General features: G+C 39.3%; 1 protein-coding gene across 1 annotated transcript in view; it reads left to right on the top strand.

Moving 5' to 3' along the window:
- Crem (cAMP responsive element modulator) overlaps positions 1-25846 on the top strand; it is a 93079-nt gene that overhangs the window by 43735 nt on the left and 23498 nt on the right. The window contains exons 5-8 of the mRNA XM_042686022.1: positions 5218-5364; positions 10084-10181; positions 10433-10572; positions 21742-21930. Coding sequence (XP_042541956.1) covers positions 5218-5364; positions 10084-10181; positions 10433-10572; positions 21742-21930 — 574 coding nt within the window. The remainder of the gene's footprint in view (positions 1-5217; positions 5365-10083; positions 10182-10432; positions 10573-21741; positions 21931-25846) is intronic.

Below are 25846 nucleotides of genomic sequence, written 5' to 3'. Positions count from 1 at the left end.
CTGTGTGATAAAATCCAGAAGCATTTGGAAGGTTTACTTAATTTAGCAAGGCAATGTTCTCCAAATATCTACTGTGTGATGTTACAAAATCTTTTGTAGGTAAAAGGTCCATTCAAAGCACACAATAAGTCAGTGGGTTTTAATGTAACTAATATGATTTTACAAATAGCGAAGTGTTAAAGTTTGGCTGTGGCAAAGAAATATATCCACATGTTTCTGATAAATTATAATGTTCCCCTTAAAAAAAAATCATATGTTGCCAACCACCAGTGGCTTCTGCCTATAATCCTAGCTACTCAAGAAGCTGAGATCTGAAGATCATGGTTCACAGCCAGGCAGGGCAGGAAGGTCTGTGAGACACTTATCTCTAATTAACCACCAAAAAGCTGGAAGTGGAGCTATGGCTCAAGTGGTAGAATGCTAGTCTTGAGAAAAAAAGGCTCAGGGACAGTGCCCAGGCACTGTGTTCAAGCCTTAGGACCAGCACAAAATAAAGAAAATGTCTGAAGTGTAGTCCCATTTTCTTATACAATGAACACAGACGCTCAACAGAGTCATTGTATAAGTGAATATAAGAATCTGGCAGATGGGCACCTATGGCTCATGCCTGTAATCCTAGCTACTCAGGAGGGTGAGATCTGAGAATAATGGTTCAAAGCCAGCCTGGGCAGGAAAAATCACAAGACTCTTGTCTTCAGTTAACCACCAGAAAACCAGAAGTGGCACTATGGCTCAAAAGTGGTAGGAGCACTAGCCTTGAGCAAAAAGAGCTTAGGGACAGCATGCAGGTCAAGTTCAAGTCCCGCGACTGATTAAAAAGAAAGAAAGAAGAAGGGCTGGGAAAATGGCTCAGTGGTAGAGTGCTTGCCTTGCAAGCGTGAGGCCCTGGGTTCAATTCCTCAGCACCACATAAACAGAAAAAGCCCTAAGTAGCACTGTGGCTGGAGTGGTAGAGCACTAGCTTTGAGCTGAAGAACTGAAGGACAGCACCCAGGCCCAGAGTTCAGACCCATGACCAAAAGAGAGAGAGAGAGAGTCTGGCTGACTTCTGTTAAGCTAGTCATTCACAGAATTTTGTAAAGGTATAAAAATAAAGCCACTTGAAATAAATTGTTTTGGAGGATGTAATTGTTATTTTCAATAAGATGTCATTTATGTAAGTATGTAGTGGGTTTTATATTTATTTCTAAATGAATATTTGTCTCCATTTTAATTTCTAATAGGGCATTTATCAAAAGAGAAAATCAGACTGCTTATAGTGGCTGGCAGGAAGCAGCAATGTACATCTTTTTTTTCTTTTTTTTTTCGGGTCTGGTTGTGGGGCCTGAACTCTGGGCCTGGGCGCTGTCCCTCAGCTCTTCAGCTCAAGGCTAGCACTCTACCACTTGAGCCACAGCGCCACTTCCGACTTTTTTTTCTTTTTGCTTATGTGGTGCTGAGGAATTGAACCCAGGGCCTTTGGCTTGCAAGGCAAGCACTCTACCACTGAGCCACCTTCCCAGCCCCTACATCTTTTTTTTTCTGACATAGTGTCCAATAGCTTGTTTATTTGTTGTTGTTGTTGTTGTTTTTTGTCAGTCATGGGCTTGAAATCTGGGCTTGGGCGCTGTCCCTGCGCTCTTCAGCTCAAGGCAAGTGCTCTACTACTGGAACCACAGTGCCACTTCTGGTTTTCTAGTGGTTTATTGGAGATAAGAGTCTCACGGACTTCCCTGCCCAAGCTGGCTTTGAACCATGATCCTCAGATCTCAGCCTTCTGAGTAGCTAGGATTACAGGCATGCGCCACCAGCACCCGGCTTTTTCAATAGCTTGTTTAATAGTAGCTTGAAATCTGCTGTAGCAGGTGTGTTTTCACCACAAGAATGAGCAAAAGCTGTAAATGAAGCTCATACTTGCCAGGATCTGGTTAGTAAATTCTGATCAGCCTCCACCAGATGGAAATATAGTAGATTTATAGAAGCAAGTAAAAGTGTTCTGAGATTGTTTAGAGTGTTAAGGGTATAAGTATCCTAAGACTATAGTTTTTAAGAATTAGTTGTATGGAGAACAGGGAATGTTTTGGTAATTGATCAACACCAAGGTAGATATTGTATGTGGGTTTGTTTTTGGTGCCGATCCTGAGGCTTAAACTCTTGGGTGTGAGTGTTGTCCCTGAGATTTTTTTCCTCAAGACTAGTGCTCTACCACATGGGTCATAACTCTGCTTCTGGATTTTTGGTGGTTAATTTGAGATCAGAGTCTTATGGAGACTTTCCTATCTGGGATGGCTTTGACTGTGACCCTCACATCTCAGCCTCTTAAATAGCTAAGATTGCAGGTACCACCACCAGTGCCTGGCAGATGGATGTCTTTTTATAAAGTTGCCTTTTGTGTTGACATTTGTATAAGAAATCCATCTTTCCCTTCCTTCCTTCCTTTCTTCCTTCCTTTTTTCCTTCCTTCCTTCTATCTCTCTTCCCTCTTTCCTCTCCTGTCTTGTCCATGTTTGTATCTGTGTGTCTGTGTCTCTCTCTGCCTCTCTCTCTCTTCCTCCTGCCCCCAATTTTGTGCTTTGTAGGCAGGCACTATAGCTCCACTGCTTCAGACATGACCTTAATCTATTTTTTTTTCTTTTGATCTTGTAGTTTTGTTTTGCCAGTCCTGGGGCCTGAACTCAGGGCCTGGGCACTTTCTCAAAGTTTCTTTTGCTCAGGGCTAACACTCTATCTCTTGAGTGCCACTTCTGGCTTTTTCTCTTTATATGGTACCAAGGAATCGAATCTGGGGTTCATGCATGCTAGGCAAGCACTTTTACTGCTAAGCCACATTCCCAGTCCTTGATCTTGTAAGTTGCTAAGTCTACTCCACATGGCTGTTCTTCTTTCCCTCTAAAGTCTTAAGGTTCATGATAACAGAGATAGGCAGGCTGAAATGGCCTCTTGGGCTATATATATGGTGGCCTCTGCCCTCATTGCTCACTTTCTGTCCAGCTGTTATCAAGCTCAGCTCAAGGCCTGGTTCAAGCTCTGACTTGTATACAAAGCTTTTCTATTGTCCAGGGTTTACTGTGATATCCTCAGCCTCTAAAGTGGAACAACCAGTCTTTACTATTAGGTATGCTTTTTTCTCTAGGTGTTAGTTTTATCAACTCTATACTTTAGTACACACTTAGTGCAATACTTAGCACGAACTCTTACATGGGTATCCGATTTTTAGCTTTTGGTTTTCCATAGAAGTTGTCTTCCAAACAAATGATGTTAATAATAAACCTTAGTTATTTGTTGTAAGGCTAGCCTCTCTCTGTCTCTGTCTCTCTGTGTGTGCGTCTGTCTGTCTGCCTCTCTCCCTCTTTCTGTATTGGGTTTGAACTCAAGACCTCACAATTACTAGACAGATACATTTCCACTTGAGCCATGTGCCCCGTCCAGTTTTTTTTTAATTGTTGTTGTTTTAGTTTTGAGACAAGGCCATATTTTTACGTAGCCCCTGCCAGCCTTGAACTATCCATACTCCTGCCTGTACCCCCAAATACTGGCATTATAGGCAATGCCAGCACACCTGGCTTGTAAATGAGGTTGTTGTGTTTTGTGCTGGTTTTAGGGCTTGAACTCTAGACCTGGGCCCGACCCTTGAGCTTTTTTACTCAAGGTTAGTGCTCTTTAGCCACAGCTTCACTTCTAGGCTTTTGGTGGTTAATTGGAAATAAGAGTCTCATGGACTTTCCTGTCAGCCTCCTGAGTAGCTAGAATTACAGGTGTGAGCCACCAGTACCCAACTTAAACCCAATTATTATTATTTTTTTTTTTGTCGGTCATGGGGCCTGAACTCTGGGCCTGGGCGCTGTCTCTCAGCTCTTCAGCTCAAGGCTAGCGCTCTACCACTTGAGCCACAGCACCACTTCCAGCCTTTTCTGCTTATGTAGTGCTGAGGAATTGAACCCAGGGCCTCATGCATGGAAGGCAAGCACTCTACCACTAAACCCAATTATTATTAAGCCCTTTATAGTACTAGTAGATTGGATAGCATTGATATTCCTTAAAAGTGAGATCACACATAGAGGCTTCCTTAAAAATTATTTAAAATCCCAAAGTTCTACCACTAATACAGATAGAAATTGGTAGCTTCTCAATGAATAAGTGAATAACTGAACCAGATTTCCTAAATTACACTGGCATATAAGCCAGAATTATTCAATACTTAACAAACTTTGCAGGTTTTGAGTGCAGAGTGTGTGGAGGGGCATGTGGTGTGGGGAACTGTGTTAAGTGCTGTGAAGGCTGTGAGAAGACTGCACCTCTCTGCTCAGCGCTGAGAGATGCTCTGGCCCCCTCTCTCTAGCTCAGTGCTCCACCTCTGGGAAGGAAGGTCATGGGTGGCAGAAGCCACTCCAGCTCCAGATCAGACACTCTAGATCAGGAATTTCTTTGGTTTGTGCATTTTTTTCTCCTGTGATTATAAGAGGCATACAATTGTGACTTTTTTTTTGTTCATCCTAGGGCTTGAATTCAGGTACTAGGCTCTGTTCCTGAGCTCTTCTGCTCAAGGTTAGTGCTTGACCACTTGAGCCACAGCTCTACTTCCTGCGATTTTGGTAACTAAGTGGAGATAAGAGTCTCGTGGATTTGTCTGCCCAGGCTAGCTTTGAACCTTTATTCTCATATCTCAGCCTTCTGAATAGCTAGGATTACAGGTATGCACCACTAGCACCTGGCTTATTGTGACAGAGTATCAGCTTGCATCTGAAGCAGTCCTAGATTTGTCATATGAAACTTTTATTTATTACTATTATTATTATTATTATTACTATTATTATTATTTTATTTATTAAAACAATTCACCATACTGAAGTTCTTTCTAATTTCTCTTATGTTAGAGAGAGAGAGTTCATACTCTGGTCTCCACAAGGGAAGGCATCACTGTTAGTGGCTGTGAGGTGGTAGTGAGGTAGTTTAACTGCTTTAGAACTTTACATCCAGAACATTCTCCTCCACCGAAGCATGGGCACCAAAAGTGAGGCGCATGGGTTCTTTAGTATCTGTCACATCAGAGAATGACAGCTCCAGGACAGTGAGCACCTCCTAATGGTAAGTACCCCTGCCTGTCTGTCATCTCTTAAAAGCAAAACTAAGAAATGAGACGTAGGCCAGTCATGTTAGTGAGTGGTACTTCTTAAAAGTAAGCAAAAATGACAGCCCAAAAGGTCCAGCTTTAATCCTCAATGATGATCACTTTTGCAGGTTTCTGTAGCTGGATCAGGCATCAGAAGAGGCTGTCCAGCTGTGACTCTAGTGCAGTTACCTTCAGGCCAAACTGTGCAGGTCCAGGGAGTAATTCAGACACCACAGCCATCGGCTTTTCAGTCACCACAAATACAAACTGTTCAGTTAGCTTCCTTCCTGGGTGATTAGCCCTTCATTAATTCATTTATCATCATTCTTCTTTATGGAGCTTTTATAATCAAATCTTTTTAGATATTTATAGGAATTTCATCTCTTTTTTTGGTGCAGTAGTGTGTTGTGTCCTGCTAGGTGAATAGATTTAACTTCAGACTTAGTGTTTGGGCTGGACATGGTGACATATGCCTATAATATCAGAACTTGGGAGGCTGAGTTAGAAGGATCTCAAGATTGAGGCCAGCTTAGACTACATAATGCCTGTCAAACAAACCAAGAAACAAAAAGGGTTGGAGTTTTGTTGTTTTATTTTAATTTTCAGAATGAGACATTGTTAGATAAGCACTTCATGTCTTTGAGCTGTTATGTGTTTGGACTCAGATTTTTTTTTAGCAAAGTTGTCCAGTGATGTTTAAATAATATCTCAAGGGTTCTTTGCAGAAGATGTCTGATAAATGTGGTAATATAAAGATTAATAAGGGGGGAGTGTAGTTGTAGAGGTGGGAGGGAAGGGATGGTAGGGGAAAAACAAAGGAGGAGGCAGCAATGCTTGATAGGGAATGTACTCATTACCTTGCTCATGTAACTGTAACCCCTCTATACAGTATTTTTACAATAAAAAACTTATTAAAAAGAAATCATAAAGACATCAAAGAAGATTAATAAAGATTATGTTGTCAGTACCATGTTCATGAATATTCACATTAGTTTATTTTGCATTTAGTGTATATAATCCTTAGAAGTAATTGTGACATTTATTGGTTGGTGCTGGGAATTGAATCCAGAGCCTTGTGCATGTTAACCTTGTGCTATATTCACCAGTCTAACCTGAGGGGGAATGTATATGCTATGTTTATATTCCATGGTCCTCAGCTTGAAGCTTGGATTTTGTACATGGGATTAATTTTGTGACTGTCCATAGACAACAACAAATCAACGACAAATTAATAATCACTTAAAACATACTGACGTTCTTTCTGTTCCTTTCTGAGATCAGCTTTAAATGCTAAAATGATTTGAACCTAATTGATAGGGGGGAAATCTATGAGGAAAATGACATGCACACACTTAGCAGTGTACTTTGTGGGTTTGAGTGTAGTTCAATGAGGGTAAATGGGACACTGTTTAAGGAACAAATCCACATGCTGTAAGATCTTATGGCTGTGGGGAGTGGCTTAAGTGGTGGAGCACTTGCCTAGAAAGTGAGGGGCTCTGAGTTCAATTCCCAGGACAACAAAACATAACAAAACTCAAAAGGAAAAATAATAATTCTCACCACTTTTTTTGTTTACTTTTTTTGTGTATGTACCAGTCTTGGAGCTTGAATTCAGGGTCTGGGTGCTCTCCTGAGCTTTTATGCTCAAGGCTAGCACTCTACATTTGAGCTATAGCTCTACTTCTGCTTTTTTTTTTTTTTAAAGCAGTTTATGAATACAAATATCTTGATCAATGTCACCCCTTTTCAACATTCTCATCCATCCTTCCATCCTTCCCCTACCTCACCCCAGTCTCCCCCCACCAAACTTTTTTTGTAATTACTTGGAGATGAGAGTCTCACAGACTTTCCTGCCTGAGCTGGCTTTGAACTGTGATCCTCAGATCTCAGTCTCTGGAATTGGTAGGATTGCAGGAATGAGCCACTGGCACCGGCACCACTTTCTTTTATTTACTATGATGACCTTTTGTTTCTAGCTCTTTCTGACCCTAATTATAAAACAAAGTTCCCAACCACTCTTCTTTGTATCATGGCTTTTATTGGGGTACAAAAATTTATATTATGTTTCAAACAGGCTATTAGAAGAAAGTATTTCCTATGTTCAGTAGACTTTGTTGTTATTTAATGAATTAGATAATTGTAAAGATAAATGCTGGTGGATCTCTTGATAGAGTTCCTATGCTTTAGAAAAATGGACAAATCAATCTATCTGCATGAGCTTTGGTTGTTGGCTTGTTGATGATCTGGTTGTTAGACAGGTGTGGGAGCCTAGTGTAAAGTGACTAATATTTGATGGTGATACATGATTATCTAATACAGAAACATTTTTTCAGTAGGTACTGTACAGTGAGTGTACATGTTTTATGTTTGGATTGTCCATAACCAGAGGTCCATGGTCATACGTTTAAGTGAATATACACACAACCTATGTGCTTAAGGAAATGTATATTCTTGCTTACATTCTTCTTACTCTTTTAATATAATTTTATTGTTTTTAAGGTACAAAGGGATTACCATTTTATAAGTCAGGTAATGTTTCCCCAGTTTCCTCCTTCCATCCATGCCCACGAGTTACATAGGTCATTTTTCACAGAGTGTATACTGAATCTTACTTGCATTCTTGATTTTTTTTTTTTTTTTTTTTTTTTGGGTCCAGTCCTGGGGCCTGAACTCTGGGCCTGGGCGCTGTCCCTCAGCTCTTCAGCTCAAGGCTAGCGCTCTACCACTTGAGCCACAGCGCCACTTCTGGCTTTTTTTTCTTTTTGCTTATGTGGTGCTGAGGAATCGAACCCAGGGCCTCATGCATGCAAGGCAAGCCCTCTACCACTGAGCCACCTTCCCAACCCTGCATTCTTGATTTTTTAGTAAGCTTAATTTGCTCAAATCAAGTTCTTGTGTAATAATAATATTAAGTTGAGTTTTGTAAATTTAGCTACTTGAGTTAAATTTAGTTACCTGAGCTTGAGTTAAATGGCTAAATATATTGATAGCAGATATGTTAATGTAGAAATTATTTTACTACTATATCATTCTTTAAAAATCACATTTTTATATTAGTGCCTGACTTGAAAAGTGAAATTATGATTTAAAAAAAAACTCTGATGCTTTTTTTTTTAATTTAATATTTTATTTTATTTGTGAACATACTGTACAGAGGGGTTACAATTACATGGGCAGGATAATGCATACATTTCTTACCAAGTATTGCAGCCTCCTCCTTTGTTTACCCTTCACATCCCTTCCCAGCCTCCCCCCTCCCCCTGAGTCTTGAACCTAAGGTCTGAGCACTGTCCCTGAGTTTCTTTGGCTCAAAGCTAGCATTCTACCACTCAAGCCACAGTAGTTTATTGGTGATGAGTCTCACAGACTTTCCTGCCCCACTGGCTTCAAATCATGATCCTCAGATCTCAGCCTCCTGAGTAGCTAGGGTTACAGGCATGAGCCACCAGTACCTGACTCTGATACTTTTTTTCTCTTGCCAGTTCTGGGGCTTGAACTCAGGGACTGAGCACTGTCCCTGAGCTTCTTTTTGCTCAAGGCTAGCCCTCTACCACTTGAGCAACAGGGCCACTTCTGGCCTTTTCTGTTTATGTGGTGCTGAGGAATCGAACCCAGGGCTTCATACAAGCAAGGCAAGCACTCTACTGCTAAGCCACATTCCCAGTCCCCTGATATTTCTTTAAAGAGAAAATAACTGTTGTTGAGAAAAGATGTTATTGTGGAGCACAGCCTGACCTTGAATAGATGATCTTCGTGTCTTAATCTACCAAGTGCTATGATTGCAGAAGTGTACCAAATACTTCCAGCTTAAGGAAATTTTTAAATTTTGCCTTTCAAGATCTTCCACAATAAAACCCTAACCTTACCCCTTACAATATAAATCCTAGCTTTAACAGCTTGATTTGCTTACTTAAATATTCTTTCTTCTTTGAGTGTAACTGGAAGGCCCAGCTCAACTCAGCTATAATTCTGTGAAGAGAGGAGAGAAATTTAGCATTGTTTTCTGTCTCTGTCACTGGTTTTGTAACTCCTTCACTGATGGATTTGTAAGGGCACATTTGGGTTGAGGATTGTGTGTCTGACGTACCTTATGCTTTGTCATATTCTGTGAAGCTACTATTTCCATAGTACTTACTATTTTCTCCATTTCTTGCCAAACATATATTGTTAACAACAATTGTGTCTGTACTTTGGTAGTGCCAATTCACTGTGCGTTGTGAATTGCTCAAGCACACCCACTCAGCACTACATACCAAGACACTTAACCACTATTGTGGGGTTTGGGGGGGGATTTTTTGGGTGGGGTTTGTGTGTGTGTGTGTGTGTGTGTTTGTGTGTGCGTGCACACGTGAGAGCGTGTGTGCGCCACTCTTGGGACTTGAACTCAGGGCCTGGGCACTGTCCCTGAGATATTTTGCTCCAGGCAAGTGTTCTATCACTTGAGTCACAGTTCTCCACTGTCAGCTTTTTTTTGGCAGTTAACTGGAGATGAAGTCTCTCACAGACTTTCCTGCCTGGGCTGGCTTTGAACTACAATCCTCAGATCTCACCCTCCTGAGTAGCTAGTATTATAGGAGTCAGCCACCGCTATAGGAGTCGGCCGTTGCTACTTGGCTCACCTGTGTTTTTTTTGGTTTGTTCGTGTGTGTGTGTGTGTGTGTGTGTGTGTGTGTGTGTGTGTGTGTGTGTGTGTGTGTGTGTGTGTGTTTCTATCTTTGGTGCCACTACTATAACTTGAACTCAGGATGTGAGCACTGTCACTTAGGTTTTTCACTCAAGGCTAACACTCCACCATGTGAGCCACACCTCCACCATTTGCTTTTTGTGGCTAATTAGAGATGAGTCTCATGAACTTTTCTGTCCAGGCTGGCTTTGAACCACAATCCTCAGATTTCAGCCTCCTTAAGTAGCAACAGGTGCCTGGCCTAACCACTATGTTTTAAATGAGTAAGATCATGTATTTTATTATGTATTTCAAAAATCTTGTATTGTAGGTAGCAACAATTGCAGAGACAGATGAATCTGCAGAATCAGAAGGTGTAATTGATCCACATAAACGCAGAGAAATCCTTTCGCGAAGACCCTCTTATAGGTGAGTTAACTTAGTTTCCTTCTGGAATGATACTTGGTCCAGGAAAGTAGAATAATCCTAGACCAACACAGTTCTTCCTTTATAGCTTTTCTGATTAAGAAAGTTATTGTTATTATAAAGGTGATGTACAAAGGGGTTGCAGTTGCATAAGTCATAAGTCAACTTATGCAGTTGCATAAGTTGCAGTTGCTTTTCTGTTTGACATCTCATTTATCTATCCTGATTATTTGTTTTATTCCATGATATTTTAGAAAAATACTGAATGAACTTTCCTCGGATGTGCCTGGTATTCCCAAGATTGAAGAAGAAAAATCAGAGGAAGAAGGAACACCCCCTAACATCGCTATGGCAGTGCCAACTAGCATATATCAGACTAGCACGGGGCAATACAGTATGTATGCTGCAATTCCATACAATACAGGCCTGCTTAAGTCTCCTCTAGTTATCCTGAAGCAATTCAGCTTTTCTCATAGACTTGTTCCATTTTTAAATGCATCGCTAATAACTAAATTGTATACCATAAAAATGTTAAAGAAGTAAGAGATTTGTACTGACAGCTGAAAAGTAAAAACTTCTATTGTTAAGTATAGAAAAAAAATCTGGTGGTAAAAAAATTCAAAGGGAGGGACTTTCCTATTTATATGTTTATACTTATCATTAGGAAAAGTTCTAAAATTATTGTTTTCATTGTCTTTATGATGCATGCAAACATAAGCTATAAACATCTGTATTTCATTCTTGTTGGCTTTTGTTACTAATAGCATGCTTACTAATCTCAAAGAGGTAAATAATGTTCTCTGAATTATGTTTTAAATGTAATTCTGTTTTTTCTACTTGCTACTGTTAATTTGTGCCACAGGTTTTTTTCAGAGAATGAAAAGTGATTTAACTTTTAAAACTATAGCAATTGGGTAGATCGCTTTATTTGAAATTTTACTCAATGAAAACTCTAAATAAACAGATACACTCACATTTAGTCTTGTGCATTTTAATGAACTGTTCATTCTGTGCTTTTATTTTCCCAGTAAAAAGAGCACTAGTGGTGTTTTCTTTTTTACCCTCTAAGGAAAAACATTAGATAAAAAAAAAATAGTTTTAAAGAAATATAGGAACTAGAAAAGGGGGGAAGGAGTAATGGGAGGACTTGTGGAAAAAACTTCCTTGCTATTAGAACCTATACTATAATATTAAATACTGTTTGTCAAAGTAACAATTTAAGTTTGTTCTCTTTTTTTTCCTTTAAAAAGTAGCAATGCATAGAAAAACCTAAAATCTTATGACCTGGCTATTGAAACAAGTATAGTCTTCTTTCATGAATGAGAAATTCTTACATAGTCATTAGTTTTTTATTGTTGTCTGTTTTTATTCTTGTAGTGGTGATAGACTTTAAGCATGAAACTATTAAAATAAAAATCCCGTGGCAGTTTTGAATAGCTCCAGTCATGATACCTATCAGAACTGGGGTATAATTTACTGACTGTCCCTACAGGATACTGGACAGACATGTCCAGAGTTTATGAAAAAGAAAACTGCCCACATGTGCAAGAATTAGACCTTGAGGTTTTCACTGACTTCTCTCTTATTTCTTCTCTTATTTACATGCTTCTTTGACTAGTGCACGGGAGTTTAGGGACTACATGTCATCGTTTGTTGGCTGGTGTCCCTCTAGAGTGTGGGGTCAGACTTCAGGAGGGCAGACCTCCCCATCCTACAGTCCCCAGAGATTGCCTTGAGCAGTATCCTCCATTAGCCCCATTCTCATTTTCTGTTTGTGCCCTGACAGGAAAAAGGTTGGAAATCACTGCTGAAATGATGTTACAACCTTTTATAGTTTCAGAGCTTGAACTCAATGCCTCTTGCTTTTGCCTGTCTTGCTTGTTCAACTGGTGCTTGGCCACTTGAGTTACTCTTCCAGGCCTGATTTTTGCTAGTTATTTTGAAGATGAAGTCTTGGGAACTTTTCTGCCCAGGATGGCTTTGAACTTTAATTCTTAATACTCAGGAAGACCACCTGAGTAGCTAAGATTACAAATATGAGCCACTGATGCCTTGAAAGACATTAAACTGGGGGTAGAGGGGACCAAGGGGAATGACCTAAGAGGCTGTTGTTTTGACCTTTCTTTGGCATATCCTAATATTACTTCGGAATTCTTACCAACCTCTTAAAAGGCAAGATGCTGGAGGTGTCAACAGTGAAAGTTTGATGTAGTTGAAATCATATTGTTGAGAGAATGGTCTAAGCTGGAAGAGGATATGGGGAAGGAAGAAGGAGCTGGATTGGCCATTTGCTAAGTCAAGGCCAGACTCTGAAGGTGAGGGTGAAGGAGGAGGTAATGGGTAAAAGGAGAAGACATCCACTGCTGAAATGAGACAGAGAAATGTCTATCTGTGGCAACCTCATTCCTGTTCTTTAGACTTTTTTGTTCCAGCCAGTTCCTCTGCCTGCTGCCTGTGCTTTTGGTGTCAGGAGTTCTGCAGGAGAACTACTAGCAAATGGCATGATTGAAGGTAGACATTTATCTGTTTGCCCAACAAGAGTTCATGGACTCAGGTGTTCTTATTTGGGCCCAACATTAGATCCTGACAATTCCTTTAGGGAGAAATTGTGGTGGTTCTGTGTGTGTCTCCAGGTGAGATTGCTATGTATTGATTCACACAAAACAATATTGCCTTTGTTAATGCATGCATTTTAGAAACTCTTAGTGCTGCTTGTTTATGAAGATAATATTTTTTTTTTGTCAGCTGTGGGGCCTGAACTCTGTGCCTGGGCGCTGTCCCTCACCTCTTCAGCTGTAGACTAGCACTCTACCATTTGAGCCTCAGCCCCACTTCCAGCTTTTTCTGCTTATGTGGTGATGAGGAATCAAACCCATGGTCTCATGCATGCAAGGCAAGCGCGCTACCCCTGAGCCACCTTCCCAGCCCGATAATTTTTTTTTTTTTTATCAATCATGTGGCTTGAACTCAGGGCCTAGGCACTGTCCCTGAGCTTTTCTGCTCAAGGCTAGTACTGTAAGCACTTTGAGTCACAGTTCCACTTTGTTTCCTGGTGGGTAATTGGATAGTAGCATCTCACAGGCTTTGTCGCCCTGCTTGTTTTGAATCATGATCCTCAGATCTCAGCCTCCTGATTAGCTATGATTGCAGGCAGAGCCATCAGTGCCCAGTAATAATTATTTCATTTGAGAAGAAAATTCTAACATTTAAACTGTCTGAATCATTTACATATTTTAGATAATACATGTATATTTATACATGGAGGAGATCTATTTTCATTGATCTTAATTGTATTTTTCTAGGAAAAAAGAATGTTATATCTAAATGTCTAGAAATAGAAACAGTTGTGTCTCAGGTTTTAGATTAGAGTTTATTTCAGTGGAATTTCTAGATATTTTTCTATGTATGCCTTTCATAATCTTACTATGGTATGTGTCACTGTTCAAGAAATAAAATTAAAATCAGCAAACTCAAGCTTTTCCATATATAAGAAGTTTTTAATAGTTGAAAGATAATTTAACAGATATTAGTTTTACTATTTCAACCTACTTTGTATGTGTGTGTGTGTGCGTGTGTGCGTGCACGTGTGTGCATATACACTCGTTCTAGGGCTTGAATCCAGGGCCTGGGTGCAATCCCTGAGCTTTTTTGCTCAAGACTAGCACTCTACCACTTGAGCCAAAGTTCCACTTCTGGCTTTTTGGCGCTTAATTGGAGATGAGAGGCTCATAGACTTTCCTGCTAGAGCTGGCTTTGAACCACATGTCCTCATGTCTCAGCCTTCTGAGTAGCTAGGATTACAGGCATGAGCTATTGGTGTTGGGATCAACTTACTTTTTTAACATTAAATCTAGGAAGTGAGTTGGAATAGGGTACTATCTGAAGCAAGAAAACTAGTCAGACTTAAGAAAGTACTTACTTCTTGTAGCACAAAGAAAGTAAGCTATACCTACAAATCTTAGTGACAGGTTTGTTAACAAGTAAAGCTGAGTTGGGGAGATGGGTTCATAGTAGAGTACATGCCTACCTGTCTGAGGCCCTGGTTTCCACTCTAAAACAGTTATATGATTCTGGTCCAAGAAAATCTGCTGTAGCTCAGCAGAATATATATAAAATATGGCAATTGCAATAGTCTGAGAACATTACAAGCAAGGATAAGTCATTGAAGACATTCAACAGCTGGGCGCTGGTGGCTCGCGCCTGTCATCCTAGCTACTCAGGAGGCTGAGATCTGAGGATTATGATTCAGATCCAGCCCAGGCAAGACTCTTTATCTCCAATAAACCACCAGAAAACTGGAAATGGTGCTATGGCTCAAGTGGTAGAGCGCTAGCCTTGAGCTGAAGAGCTGAGGGACAGCACCCAGGCCCAGAGTTCAAGTCTTCCCTCACACACACACACTCACACAAAACAATGTTCAATAAATGAGTGAATTCATATAAACATAGTAAAAGCAATTAAATTTAAATTCATAATCTTTTTTCAATTCATCAGCTTTTCTCTAGAGAGAGAGAATTTTCTTTTAATTCCTTACCCATCCTCTTTTTTCACCAATTAAGGGCTGTCACCAAGGCTTCAAATTGTTCTTTTTCTCCATGTCCCTTGACTCTTCTTTGCTCCTGCTTTGTTTTACTAGGAACTTTTTAGAATGAGTCTCTGTTAACTACTCTCTCTTGGAAATCTCATAATGAAAGGTAAGTAAGTCTATTGAAATTCCACCATTATCAAAACACAAACGTGAACTTTGTGGAGTAGAATTCTTAAAAGACTCACACTCGTAAACAACAATTGTACATAGTAAAGTAAAAAGCATTTGGACGTATTATTCCCAGTGACATTGCTTATAGCTCCCCTCAAGATAACTTGCAAAATTATTGAAAGTATTTCTTAATTGCTCTTTAATCTGCTTGTTGCTATTTTCACTGTAACATGATTTAGTCTTTTTTTCCTCCGTCTTGGACTACTTCATGTTTTTGTTTTATGTATGTGTTTTGCTGGTACTAAAACTTGAACTCAAGGCTTGGGTGCTGTCCCTTAGCTTTTTCTCTCAAGGCTAGCATTTTACCACTTGAGCTATAGCTCCACTTAGGGAGTTTGGGTGGTAAATTGGAGAAACTCTCATTGGCTTTCTTGCCTGGGCTGGCATTGAATCTCGATCCTCAGAACTCAGCTTCTAGAGTAGCTACGATCAATTATAGGCATAAAACTCCAGTGCCCACTGGGGGACTACTTAGGTTTTTTGTTTCTTTTTTTCTGCCGATCTTGGGGCCTGAGTTCTGGGCCTGGGTGCTGTCCCTCAGCTCTTCAGCTCAAGGCTAGCGCTCTACCACTTGAGCCACAGTGCCACTTCTGGCTTTTTCTGCTTATGTGGTGCTGAGGAATTGAACCCAGGGCCTCATGCATGCAAGGTAAGCACTCTACCACTGAACCACCTTCCCAGCCCCTACTTAAGTTTTTTAGTTGTCTATTTTTTTTTTTTTTTTTTGTCGGTCGTGGGGCTTGAACTCTGGGCCTGGGCGCTGTCCCTCAGCTCTTCAGCTCAAGGCGAGTGCTCTACCACTTGAGCTACAGCGCCACTTCCCCTACTTAAGTTTTTAAGGACATATGAACATATACTCAGTTTTTCTTTACTGCTCACTTTCTTTCTTTCTTTCTTTCTTTCTTTCTTTCTTTCTTTCTTTCTTTCTTTCTTTCTTTCTTTCTTTCTTTCTTTCTTTCTTTCTTTCTTTCTCAATACTGGGGCTTGAATTTCTTTCTTTCTTTCTTTCTCAATACTGGGGCTTGAATTCAGGGCCTCATGCTTACAGGTTCTCTACCTTTTAAACCATGCCCCTGAGTCCTTACCTTTAGAATTTAAACATGAGAGATCACTAGAACAAAAGACTTGTTTGTTTTTGTTATTATTGTTTTTCCTGTGGGGCTGTGTACTGAACCCACGTCCTTCTGTATGATGAGCACATATTCAACCAGAACTCATTTAAATCCTGCCGTTCCTTTTAAAGTCAGCATAGTAAGATTTCTCTTACAAAAAATTTTAATTGCAATTTGGAATAATGTTGTTTTAAAATTATAACTTGTTATGTTTTTGAAAATTAGCTCAAATGTACAGCTTAAGATTGAAAATATGTAGGACAGCTAGGTACTGACAGCTCACACCTATAATTCTAGCTACTCAGGAGAATGAGACCTGGAGGATTACCATTTGAAGCCAGCCTGGGCAGAAAAGTTCTTGAGACCCCATCTCCAATTAACCAGCAAAAATACTGGGCTTTCCAGGTCCTAGTGGTGTAGGCCTGTAATCCTAGCTACTCAGGAAGCTGAGATCTGAGGATCATGGTTTGAAGTCAGCCAGGGCAGGAAAGTCTGTGAGACTTATCTCCAATTAACCACCAGAAAACTGGAAGTGGAGTTGTGGCTCAAAGTGGCAGAGTGTTAGCCTTGAGCAAAAAGAGCTTGGCTACAGAGCCCAGGCCCTTAGTTCAAACCCCACAACTACAAGGAAGGAAGGAAGGATGGGAGAGAGGGAGGGAGGGAGGAAGGGAGGGAAGAAATAAAGAAAGGGAAAGGAAGAAGGAGAAGGAAGGAAAGAAGGAAGGAAGGAAGGGAAAGGAAAGGAAGAAAGAAATGAGCAAACCATGCAAATATAAGATCCCAGAGTTCAAGTCCTGGTATTGAGAAAAAAAAAGTGATAAAATATACATGACATCAAGTAAAAAGAGATATAATCTTATGTGTTTACTTATACAAACTCATTTTTTAAGTTTTCTAACATTTCAGGGCCTGGAGCTATTGTTGGCTCTCTTACCACTTGAGCCATGACTCTAGTCCAGCATTTTTCTGGCTAATTAGAAATGAAGTCTGCCAAGCCCATCTTCCCAGACTGGCTTCAAGTGTTTATCTTTCAGATCTTAGCCTTTTGAGTAGCTAGGATTACAGGTGTGAGCCACCAGCATTCAACTCAGCTTTCCAACTTTTTCATATTAAAAAAATTTTTTTTTTTGCCAGTCCTGGGTCTTGAACTCAGGGCCTAGGCTCTGTTCCTGAGCTTCTCTCTGCTCAGGGATAGAGTTCTACCACTTGAGCCACAGCATCACTTCCGGCTTTTTCTGTTTATGTGGTTGTGAGGAATTGAACACAGGGCTTCATGCTAAGCCACATTCCCAGCCCTATTTTTTTTTAAACCAATTAGGACTTAAAATCTGTTGAGAGTAACAGATTCCCCCCCCCCCCCCCCCCCCCTTTCTCTTTCTTTTTGTCAGTCCAGGCCTGGGTGCTGTTTCTGAGCCTCTCAGTGCTCAAGGCTATCACTCTACCACTTGAGCACAGTGCTACTTCTGACTTTTTCTGGGTAGTTTATTGGAGATAAGAGTCTCACGGATTTTCCTGCCTGGGCTGGCTTCGAACTGTGATCCTCAGATCTCAGGCTTTTGAGTAGCTAGGATTACAGGTATGAACCACTGGCACCCAGTTGAAAATAACTGGTTCTAACCATTATTTTGAGTCTCAGGAAATTTTTAAGAATTTGTTTTCTTAGACTAGCTGTGCTAGAACCATCCTATATGGGTCTATCTTATAATCCTATATATCATCCGTGATATATGGTAGATTATGGGGTGGAAAAACCATACTTGGATTAATACTAGTTTTGAATTAAATATTGTAATTACATAAGAATGTATATAAAGATGTTTTTATAACCCTTTAAAATAAGTAGAAGTATGCTTAGTGAATTATGCATAGACAAACTTGCTTTTCTGTGGATTTTTTTTGTTGTTGGTGGTGGTTCTTGAAACTTGAGACCTGGGCATTGTCCCTGACCTCTTTTGCTCACAGCTGGTACTCTTCAACTTTGAGCCATAGCCCTACTTCCTGTTTTCTGGTGGTTAGTTGGAGCTAGTCCTGGCTGGCTAGGTGTGAGCCACCAAAGCCTGGTCCTCTCTTGTGGTTTGTAGTGGTGGTGTTGTTTGAGACAAGGTCCTGCCTTTGTACCCCAACTTAAACTCAAAATTCTCTTTCCTCAGCCTCCTAAGTGCTGGGATTACAGTGGCATTTTACCATGCCTAGTTAGACAAACTTCTTAATTTAAGGTTATTGTGTCCAACATTCAATCAGTAGGTTGAGTGATGTACTTAATGATATGTTAAATTTAGTTAGCTCTCAAAGCAACTAGGATAGAGACCTAACTTTTACCTACCACTATAGTGAGCCCATGGCTAGCATCAACTAATAATGGAAACAGATGTAGAATTTAGTTGATTATATAATCAGGCTGTTCAGTTTTAACTATTTTAGGGTGCTATTTAATTTGCATAATACTAGAAGAGTAAAGTTAAGTATACATCCAAAGTTAAAAGAGTCTTACTTTTTTTTTCTGGAATCACAACAATATTCGTAGAGCTGTGTGGACTCTAATTTGGTCACACATATAAACACTGATGATCTGTTTCATCTGTCAAGGAAAGTGCCAATCATCTTTGGTTCCCAGGGAAACAAAAAGATATTGGATTTTTATTGATGACCAATACCTTAGCTCATCCCAATTTTATTTTAAAATGGCCAGACAGATATGTTATCCATTTTTGTTCTAAAAACAGGGGTAAGAGGGAAGACATACAAAGATGACAATTAACAAATAATCCTGTTTACTCTTACATTGCTGGAATTTTCCACTGTAAGTTTTAAAAATAGTATGCCTGTATTAAAATAATCTTTTTTCCTTACTATTTTTTCTTGCTTTTTGTTTACTGAAAACAAGTTATACAGTCTTCTGATAATTTGAAACCTAAGAAGTGTCCTCAAGTCTTTGAATGCAGATAGCACACACAAAGCCTGTTTCTGGGGTCCTTGAAGCACTGGTTAATCTTGCGTTCATTGTCCAACTGAGATAACATTTTGAATGAGAAGGTCTGCTGTCACTTGATAATGCCAAAATCAAGGGCCCTGTCAGAAAACAAAAAAGTTATTCTAAAGTTGGAAACTTAACAATTCTCCCTCTATACCCAACCTGTGTGTGTGTGTGCGTGTGTGTGTGTAAGAGAGAAAGGGAGAGAGAAAGAGAAAAAGAGAAAGAAGGAATCTTTTGTTTTCCATATCTAGTTATATGTTGAGTTCTCTAGAAAGTAAAATAACAAGACAAATATATGTTTGGCATGCCAGATGTTCATAGTATGAAAGCAATCAAGTTTTGGTTGGAACTTTTTGGAAAAATTATTGAAAAAGAGGAGAAAACTTTTAAAGAAAGAATGAAAAGAAAAAGTGAAAATTTTGTAGTTCTAATGACTACTCCAGAAGCTTAATAATTATTGTAGGTGTTGAAAAATTAAAGCTGCAATTGGAATTTGAAGCCTTACCTCAGTTAATACTTCTAAAGTCATAGGTTTATAATATATTCTGTTATGAAGAAATGATAGCCAGTCATTTTATTTCTTGAGTGCTTACTATGTTCTAGCACATTGTGGTGCTTTCCACAGCATACTTTCTATGATAGCAAATGAATTGTCAGTTCTAAATACAAATTTAAGTAAACAACAACATACAAAATTTATCTAAATCTGTCCATGAAGATTCAAGACAGAAACATCTTTTGTATTTTTTTCCTAGTTTTAAGAAATTAGGCTGGGGGTCAGTGGTTCACCCTTATAGTCTGAGACTGAGATCTGAAGATCACAGTTCAAAGCCAGCCCAGACAGGAAAATCCAAGAAACTCTTATCTCCAATTAACTACCAAAAAGCTGAAAATAGAATGCTAGCCTTGAGCACAAAAGCTCAGGGACAGCACGAAAGAAAAGAAAAGAAAAAATAACAAATTAGATTTCTCTCAAGTTAATTGTGAGGGCTGAATATTGAGACTCCTGAAATCTTGAGAGTTGTACTGTGAAGATAACTACTTTAAAAATGTGTTCAGAGCCAGGTGCCAGTGGTTCATGCCTGTAATCCTAGCTACTCAGGAGGCTGAGATCTAAGGATTGCAGTTCAAAGCCAGCCTAGGCAGGAAAAGTCCATGAGCCTTATCTCCACTTAACCACTAGAAAACTGGAAGTGGTGGTGTGCATCAAGTGGTAGAACGCTCACCTTAAGCTGAAGAGGTCAGAGACAGCACCCAGGCCCAAAGTTCAAGCCCCCAAATATATGTATATGTGTGTGTGTGTATATATATATGTATATATATATATATATGATATATATATGTGCATATATTTATATGCACAGATGTTTTCATTAGTTATCTTTTTTAGTTTTTTTAAATTTTATTTTATTAAAAAGATGCTGTGCCAGAAGGGTTACAGTTACGTAAGTCAATGAGTACATTTCTTGTCGAGCATTGTTAGCCCTTCCCTTGTTCTCCCATTATCCCTTTCCTCCCCACCTTCCTCACTCCCCCCTCTCCCATTACTATATTAGAGTTATCTTTGAAAGATTCTCCTGACATAGTCAACATGATACAGATGACAGTTTTGTAGACATAAACCAAAATACATGTTTATACTACAGTCTGTCTCTCATCCCCCCAAACCCTTGTGGTTTTACAGTGTTGGAGATTGAAACCACGGCCTTGTGTATGCTAGACAAATAATCAGGCTGCACTGATTGCATTTGTTTGTTTGTTTTGTGCCAGTATTGGGGTTTAAACTCAGGGCCTAGCATTGTCTTTTAGCTTTTTTGCTCAAGGCTGGCACACTACTCTTTGAGCCACACCTGCTTCCAGCTTGGGGCTGATTAATTGGAGATGAATTTCATGGACTTTTCTGCCCAGCTGGCTTTTAACTGCAATCTTCAGATCTCAGCTTCCTGAATAGCTAGGATTACAGGCATGAGCCAGCAGTGCCCAGCTGTCTACAGCCTTTATTGTCAGTTTTCTTTGATGATAATAAAAAAAATTAATTAGCTGAAGAAAGGTGCACACACATTGTTGATGCTCAATGGGCATTTGACCATTTCTTAAGCATTAGAATAATGTTTATTAAAATTGAAAACATTTGAGTAGGTAGAGAGCACTGGAAGAAGCTAGACTATTGTCTCAGCCTGTTTTTTCTCTCTTCCTCTGAAACAATTTAACTGGATGTGTGCCACAGAAAACCCTATAGACACAAGGAACTTCAGAGATTTCTAAATAGAAAATAGACCCATGCATTTAGAAGCTGATATTCCTGACTGATTCAACATAGAAAAAATAAGGATAAGCCAGGGACTGGTGTCTCACGCTTGTAATCCTAGCTACTCAGGAGGCTGAGATCTGAGGATCATGGTTAAAAGCTACCATGGGCAGGAAAGTCCAATAAACTATTCAGAAAAACCAGAAGTGGCACTGTGGCTCAAGTGGTAGAGTGCTATCCTTGAGCTGAAGAGCTGAGGGACAGAGCCCAGGCCCAGAGTTCAAGCCCCACAACGGACAATAATAATAATAATAATAGCAGTAGTAGTAATAATAATAATGATGATGATAATGATAACTTGAGAATGAAAAGCAATAGAAATACATAGACACAGAGTATGTTCTCTGAGATTATTAAAAACGACTCTTGAAATCTCTAATATTTCTTTTCTTTTTTTTTTTCTTATGAAGTTGCTATAGCCCAAGGTGGAGCAATCCAGATTTCTAACCCAGGATCTGATGGTGTTCAGGGACTGCAGGCACTAGCAATGACAAATTCAGGAGCTCCTCCACCAGGTGCTACCATTGTACAGTACGCAGCACAATCCGCAGATGGCACACAGCAATTCTTTGTCCCAGGCAGCCAGGTTGTTGTTCAAGGTATATTTTATTAATCTAATACATTTAGAATACCTATGCATTATTATATTACAGCTGTTAGTGGCAATTTCATAGTTTGGGGAAGTTTACAAGAGGTATATGGGGGTGGGAGAGAAACACTTTAAAAGGCTGGAGGAAGAAATATCTTAATACTTTAAGCAAGTTAAAGTTACATGAATTTAATTTTTTAGCATGATAGAACAAAAGGAGTTAAGGATATGAATAAATTTTTACATTAACTAAATGTCCTTTGCGTGTGGTCATGAAGTCTTCCCCTAATATATTTATATTCCTACTCATTTATTATTATCATATAAATAAAATAACTACATTAACATATAAGTAATATTAAAATATAAACAATATTAAAAATATAAATGCTGTTATTTCTATTATTATACATTTCTATTTCTATGATGATTTAAGTGCACTATGGTCCATGATGCCCCAAGTGTAGGTTTTTCCCCAGATGTTATATTCAAGTGTAATTTCTGGATAACTCATCTAAAAACAAATGCTAACTCTTGTGTGTTTTTTAAGACCATTCTTAGTATATTAGATTTTAAGATACTTGTTCCAGATCTTACAAAACAGTTGGTAGGTAGCCCTTCCTCAGTTTTAAGGTTACTAAGTTTTACTAAGATTTCTTTTTTTCTTTTTCTTTTTCTTTTTTTTTTGGTCGATCATGGGTATTGAACTGGGTACTGTCCCTGACCTCTTTTTGCTCAAGGCTAGCCCTCTACCACTTTGAACCACAGCACCACTTCAAGCACCACTTCCAGTTTTCTGGTTGAGATAAGAATCTTATGGACTTTCCAGTCCAGGCTGGCTTCGAACCATGAACCTCAGATCTCAGCCTCCTAAGTAGCTAAGATTACAGGTGTGAGCCACCAGTGCCTGGCCACCTCTAGCTTTTTGCTGTTTAATTGGAGATGAATCTCTCAGATTTGCCTGTTCATGGTTGGCTTTGAACTGTAACTCTCAGATCTCAACATTCTGAGTATCTAGGATTACAGGCGTGAGCCATCATTGCCTAGGAAAAAAAAATTCTATATTTTTACTTAATCCTAGTCTTCTGGGTACATTTGCTTAGAATTCATCATATGAGGTTTTTCTTTTTCCTTGAGTCGAGGTCTTGCTATGTAGCCCAGGCTGGTCTTGATTATAGGAGTAGCCTGGGATTATAGGAGTGTGTCACCATGTCCAGGTTCCCCACCTTAGATTTAAGTAGAGTAATATACTGCTTTTGATTTGAAAGTCTTGCAAGTATGGAATAAAGCAGATTATAATTAATGGATCTTAAACTTTTTTATTTATATATTTGCCAATATAGAAAATATTTAGAAAATGGAATATAAGGAAAAATATGGGAAGAACTCAGGTGTTATTTGTGGAGAAAAAAACCCCACAATATTCACTCAATAGTTTTTCAGATGTTTGTACAAGAGTTTCAATTTAACATATTACTGCTTTAATTATGAGAACCACTTGTATTTTCCCTACAATCATGAATCCTGCATGCCTCAATTAATAATCCTAAAAAACTTAACAACTTTCTTCTCATGTCAGTTCTTCTACATAGAAAAATAATCTACAAATTTGATATTCTAATAAAGAATATCTTTGTAATTTTTATCTTTTATATAATGTACACCCACCTTTTGTGCTTTGGGGGTTAAATTTGGGAATTCTTTTTTTCCACATCATAAAGTTATTTTTCTGTTTTGTCTTCTATGAATTTAGAATCTGAGTTGCTGAGACTCACCTCTACATTTAGTATTAAGTAAGGATCCATTTTTGTCCCTCTACATATAGAGAGCTTGTCTTTTCTCCAGCCATTTATGGGATATCTTAATTATACAGTAGGTCTTCATGTATGCTGGATGTATCTCAGGATTCTCTATTCTGTACTGTTCTTTCTTTTTTTTCCTTCATATACCAGTACCATGGAACTAATTCCCCTTTTTTCTTAGTTTATTCTGAGTTAGCCTTTTTTTCTTTTTTTTTTTTTTTGCTGGTCCTGGGCTTGAACTCAGCTTGGGTGCTGTCCCTGAGCCTTTGTGCTCATGGCTAGCGCTCGAGCCACATCTCCACTTCCAGCATTCTGTGGTTAATTGGAGATAACAGTCTCTCAGATTTGTCCATCCTTGGCTGGCTTTGAACTGTAACCCTCAGAACTCAGCCTCAAGATTATCTAGGATTACAGGTATGAGCCACTGGTGCCCTTTGAGTGTGCTATTTTTGAACCATTATTCTTTTGAACATGTTTGTAAAAAGTCTGAGTTAGGTTGAGTGGAAGTCTTTAATAATGTTAAACTGACCAGTTCCACACCAGAGAATGCTTCATTACTTCAGATCCTATTTTCATTTAACAGTTTAAATTTTTTCTCCAATTTTTAAGTTTTGCTCAACTAGTTCCTAAATGCTTTATGGTTGCAGTTAGGAATGGTGCCCCCCCACCCCAAACACAACTTTTCCTGCCATTCCTGGGGCTTGAACTCAGGTCTAGGCTCTGTCTCTGAGCCTCTCTGTGCCCAAGGCTAGTGCTCTATCACTTGAGCCACAGCATCACTTCTGGTTTTTTCTGAGTGGTTTATTGGACTTTTCTGCCTGGACTAGCTTTGAACCATGATCCTCAGATCTCAGCCTCCTGAGTAGCTAGGATTACAGGTGTGAGCTACTAGTGCTAGTTGATCTTTTATCTATATACCTTGCTAAATGCTTAATTGCTTTTAATAATCAGAGATACTATGTGACTATTTTTAAACTGCATACAAATAATGATGTTTTGTTTCTTGTCCTCAACTCTTATTTCTTGTGCTTGTTTTTCTCCTTTCCTTTCCTCTTTTCTTCCTTTTTTTTTTTTTTCATAATAGTGGCTAGGCTTGTTAAACAAAGAGAGGTCAGTGGGCATTCTTATCTTGTTTTTCTGAATTTAAAGAAGGTTCTGCCCTTCACTGCAAGGTCACATCTATTTCTTTCTCAATTCTCTATGCTTACCTTGGTTGGTCCCTATAGTATTCACCACTGGAAATCTCTGCTCTCCTCACTTTCCTGATTCTTGTCGCTGCGTCCTCCCCCCCCCCCTCCCCCCATGCTTTTCTGCTCCTTTTCTGGGCTAGTCTTCATGGCATTTTGAGCCTTTGCTCTCAGGATGACCTTCCTGCTACTGTAGCTCTCTATGACTTCTCGCCTCTTGCTAAGTCATACATGTTGGCACTCCTCTCCAGCTTCCACAATCACTGACTTAGTTCAGGCTGCTATCCTGTGATCTGTACTCCTGCAGCTGGTAGTCCTCCTCCCACCCCATTTCCTGAAGCTTTAATCATGCTAGAGGCAGCAGCAGCTCTCTTAGCCTATGTTAGTGGCTCACGCTTTTTATCCTAGCCCCTCAGAAAGCTGAGATCGGAGGATCCTGGTTTGAAGTCAGCCCTAGTAGAAAAGTCTATGAAGACTCTTACCTCCAATTAAACCATAAAGCCAAAAGTGGAGTCCATATGGCTCAAGTGGTAAAGAGCCAGTCTTGAGCCCAGGACCTGAATTCAAGCCCTAGTACAAGTACAAAACAAAATTATATAAGGAGGGGGATTTCATTGTGACATTTCCACAAATGTATACAATTTATTCCAATCACTCTCCCCTGCTTCCTAATAAAATTTCAATTTTTGTCCTAGTCTCATACTTTGTGACAACAATCTATTTTGATCATATTTGTTCTTTTTCACCCTTGTTAGCCCTACCTGCTCTAACTAGTGCCCCCCCCAGCAATCTGCTACTCTTTCTTTTCCCTCCCTAATCCCGTTGATAACACCTTTCATCAACGTTCTTGATGCTGTTAACACATGTAGTTGTAATATACTGAAAATTATTCACCTTGCAACTAAACTCTTTATTCCTCTGAAACTGCTGCTGTTTC

The sequence above is a fragment of the Dipodomys spectabilis genome, unplaced genomic scaffold (assembly GCF_019054845.1).
Source record: "Dipodomys spectabilis isolate Male_0828 unplaced genomic scaffold, ASM1905484v1 ptg000096l, whole genome shotgun sequence".
NCBI classification, from domain to species: Eukaryota; Metazoa; Chordata; class Mammalia; order Rodentia; family Heteromyidae; genus Dipodomys; species Dipodomys spectabilis.
Note: the sequence above shows the minus strand (reverse complement) of the source record. Positions and strands in the feature narration are given on the sequence as shown.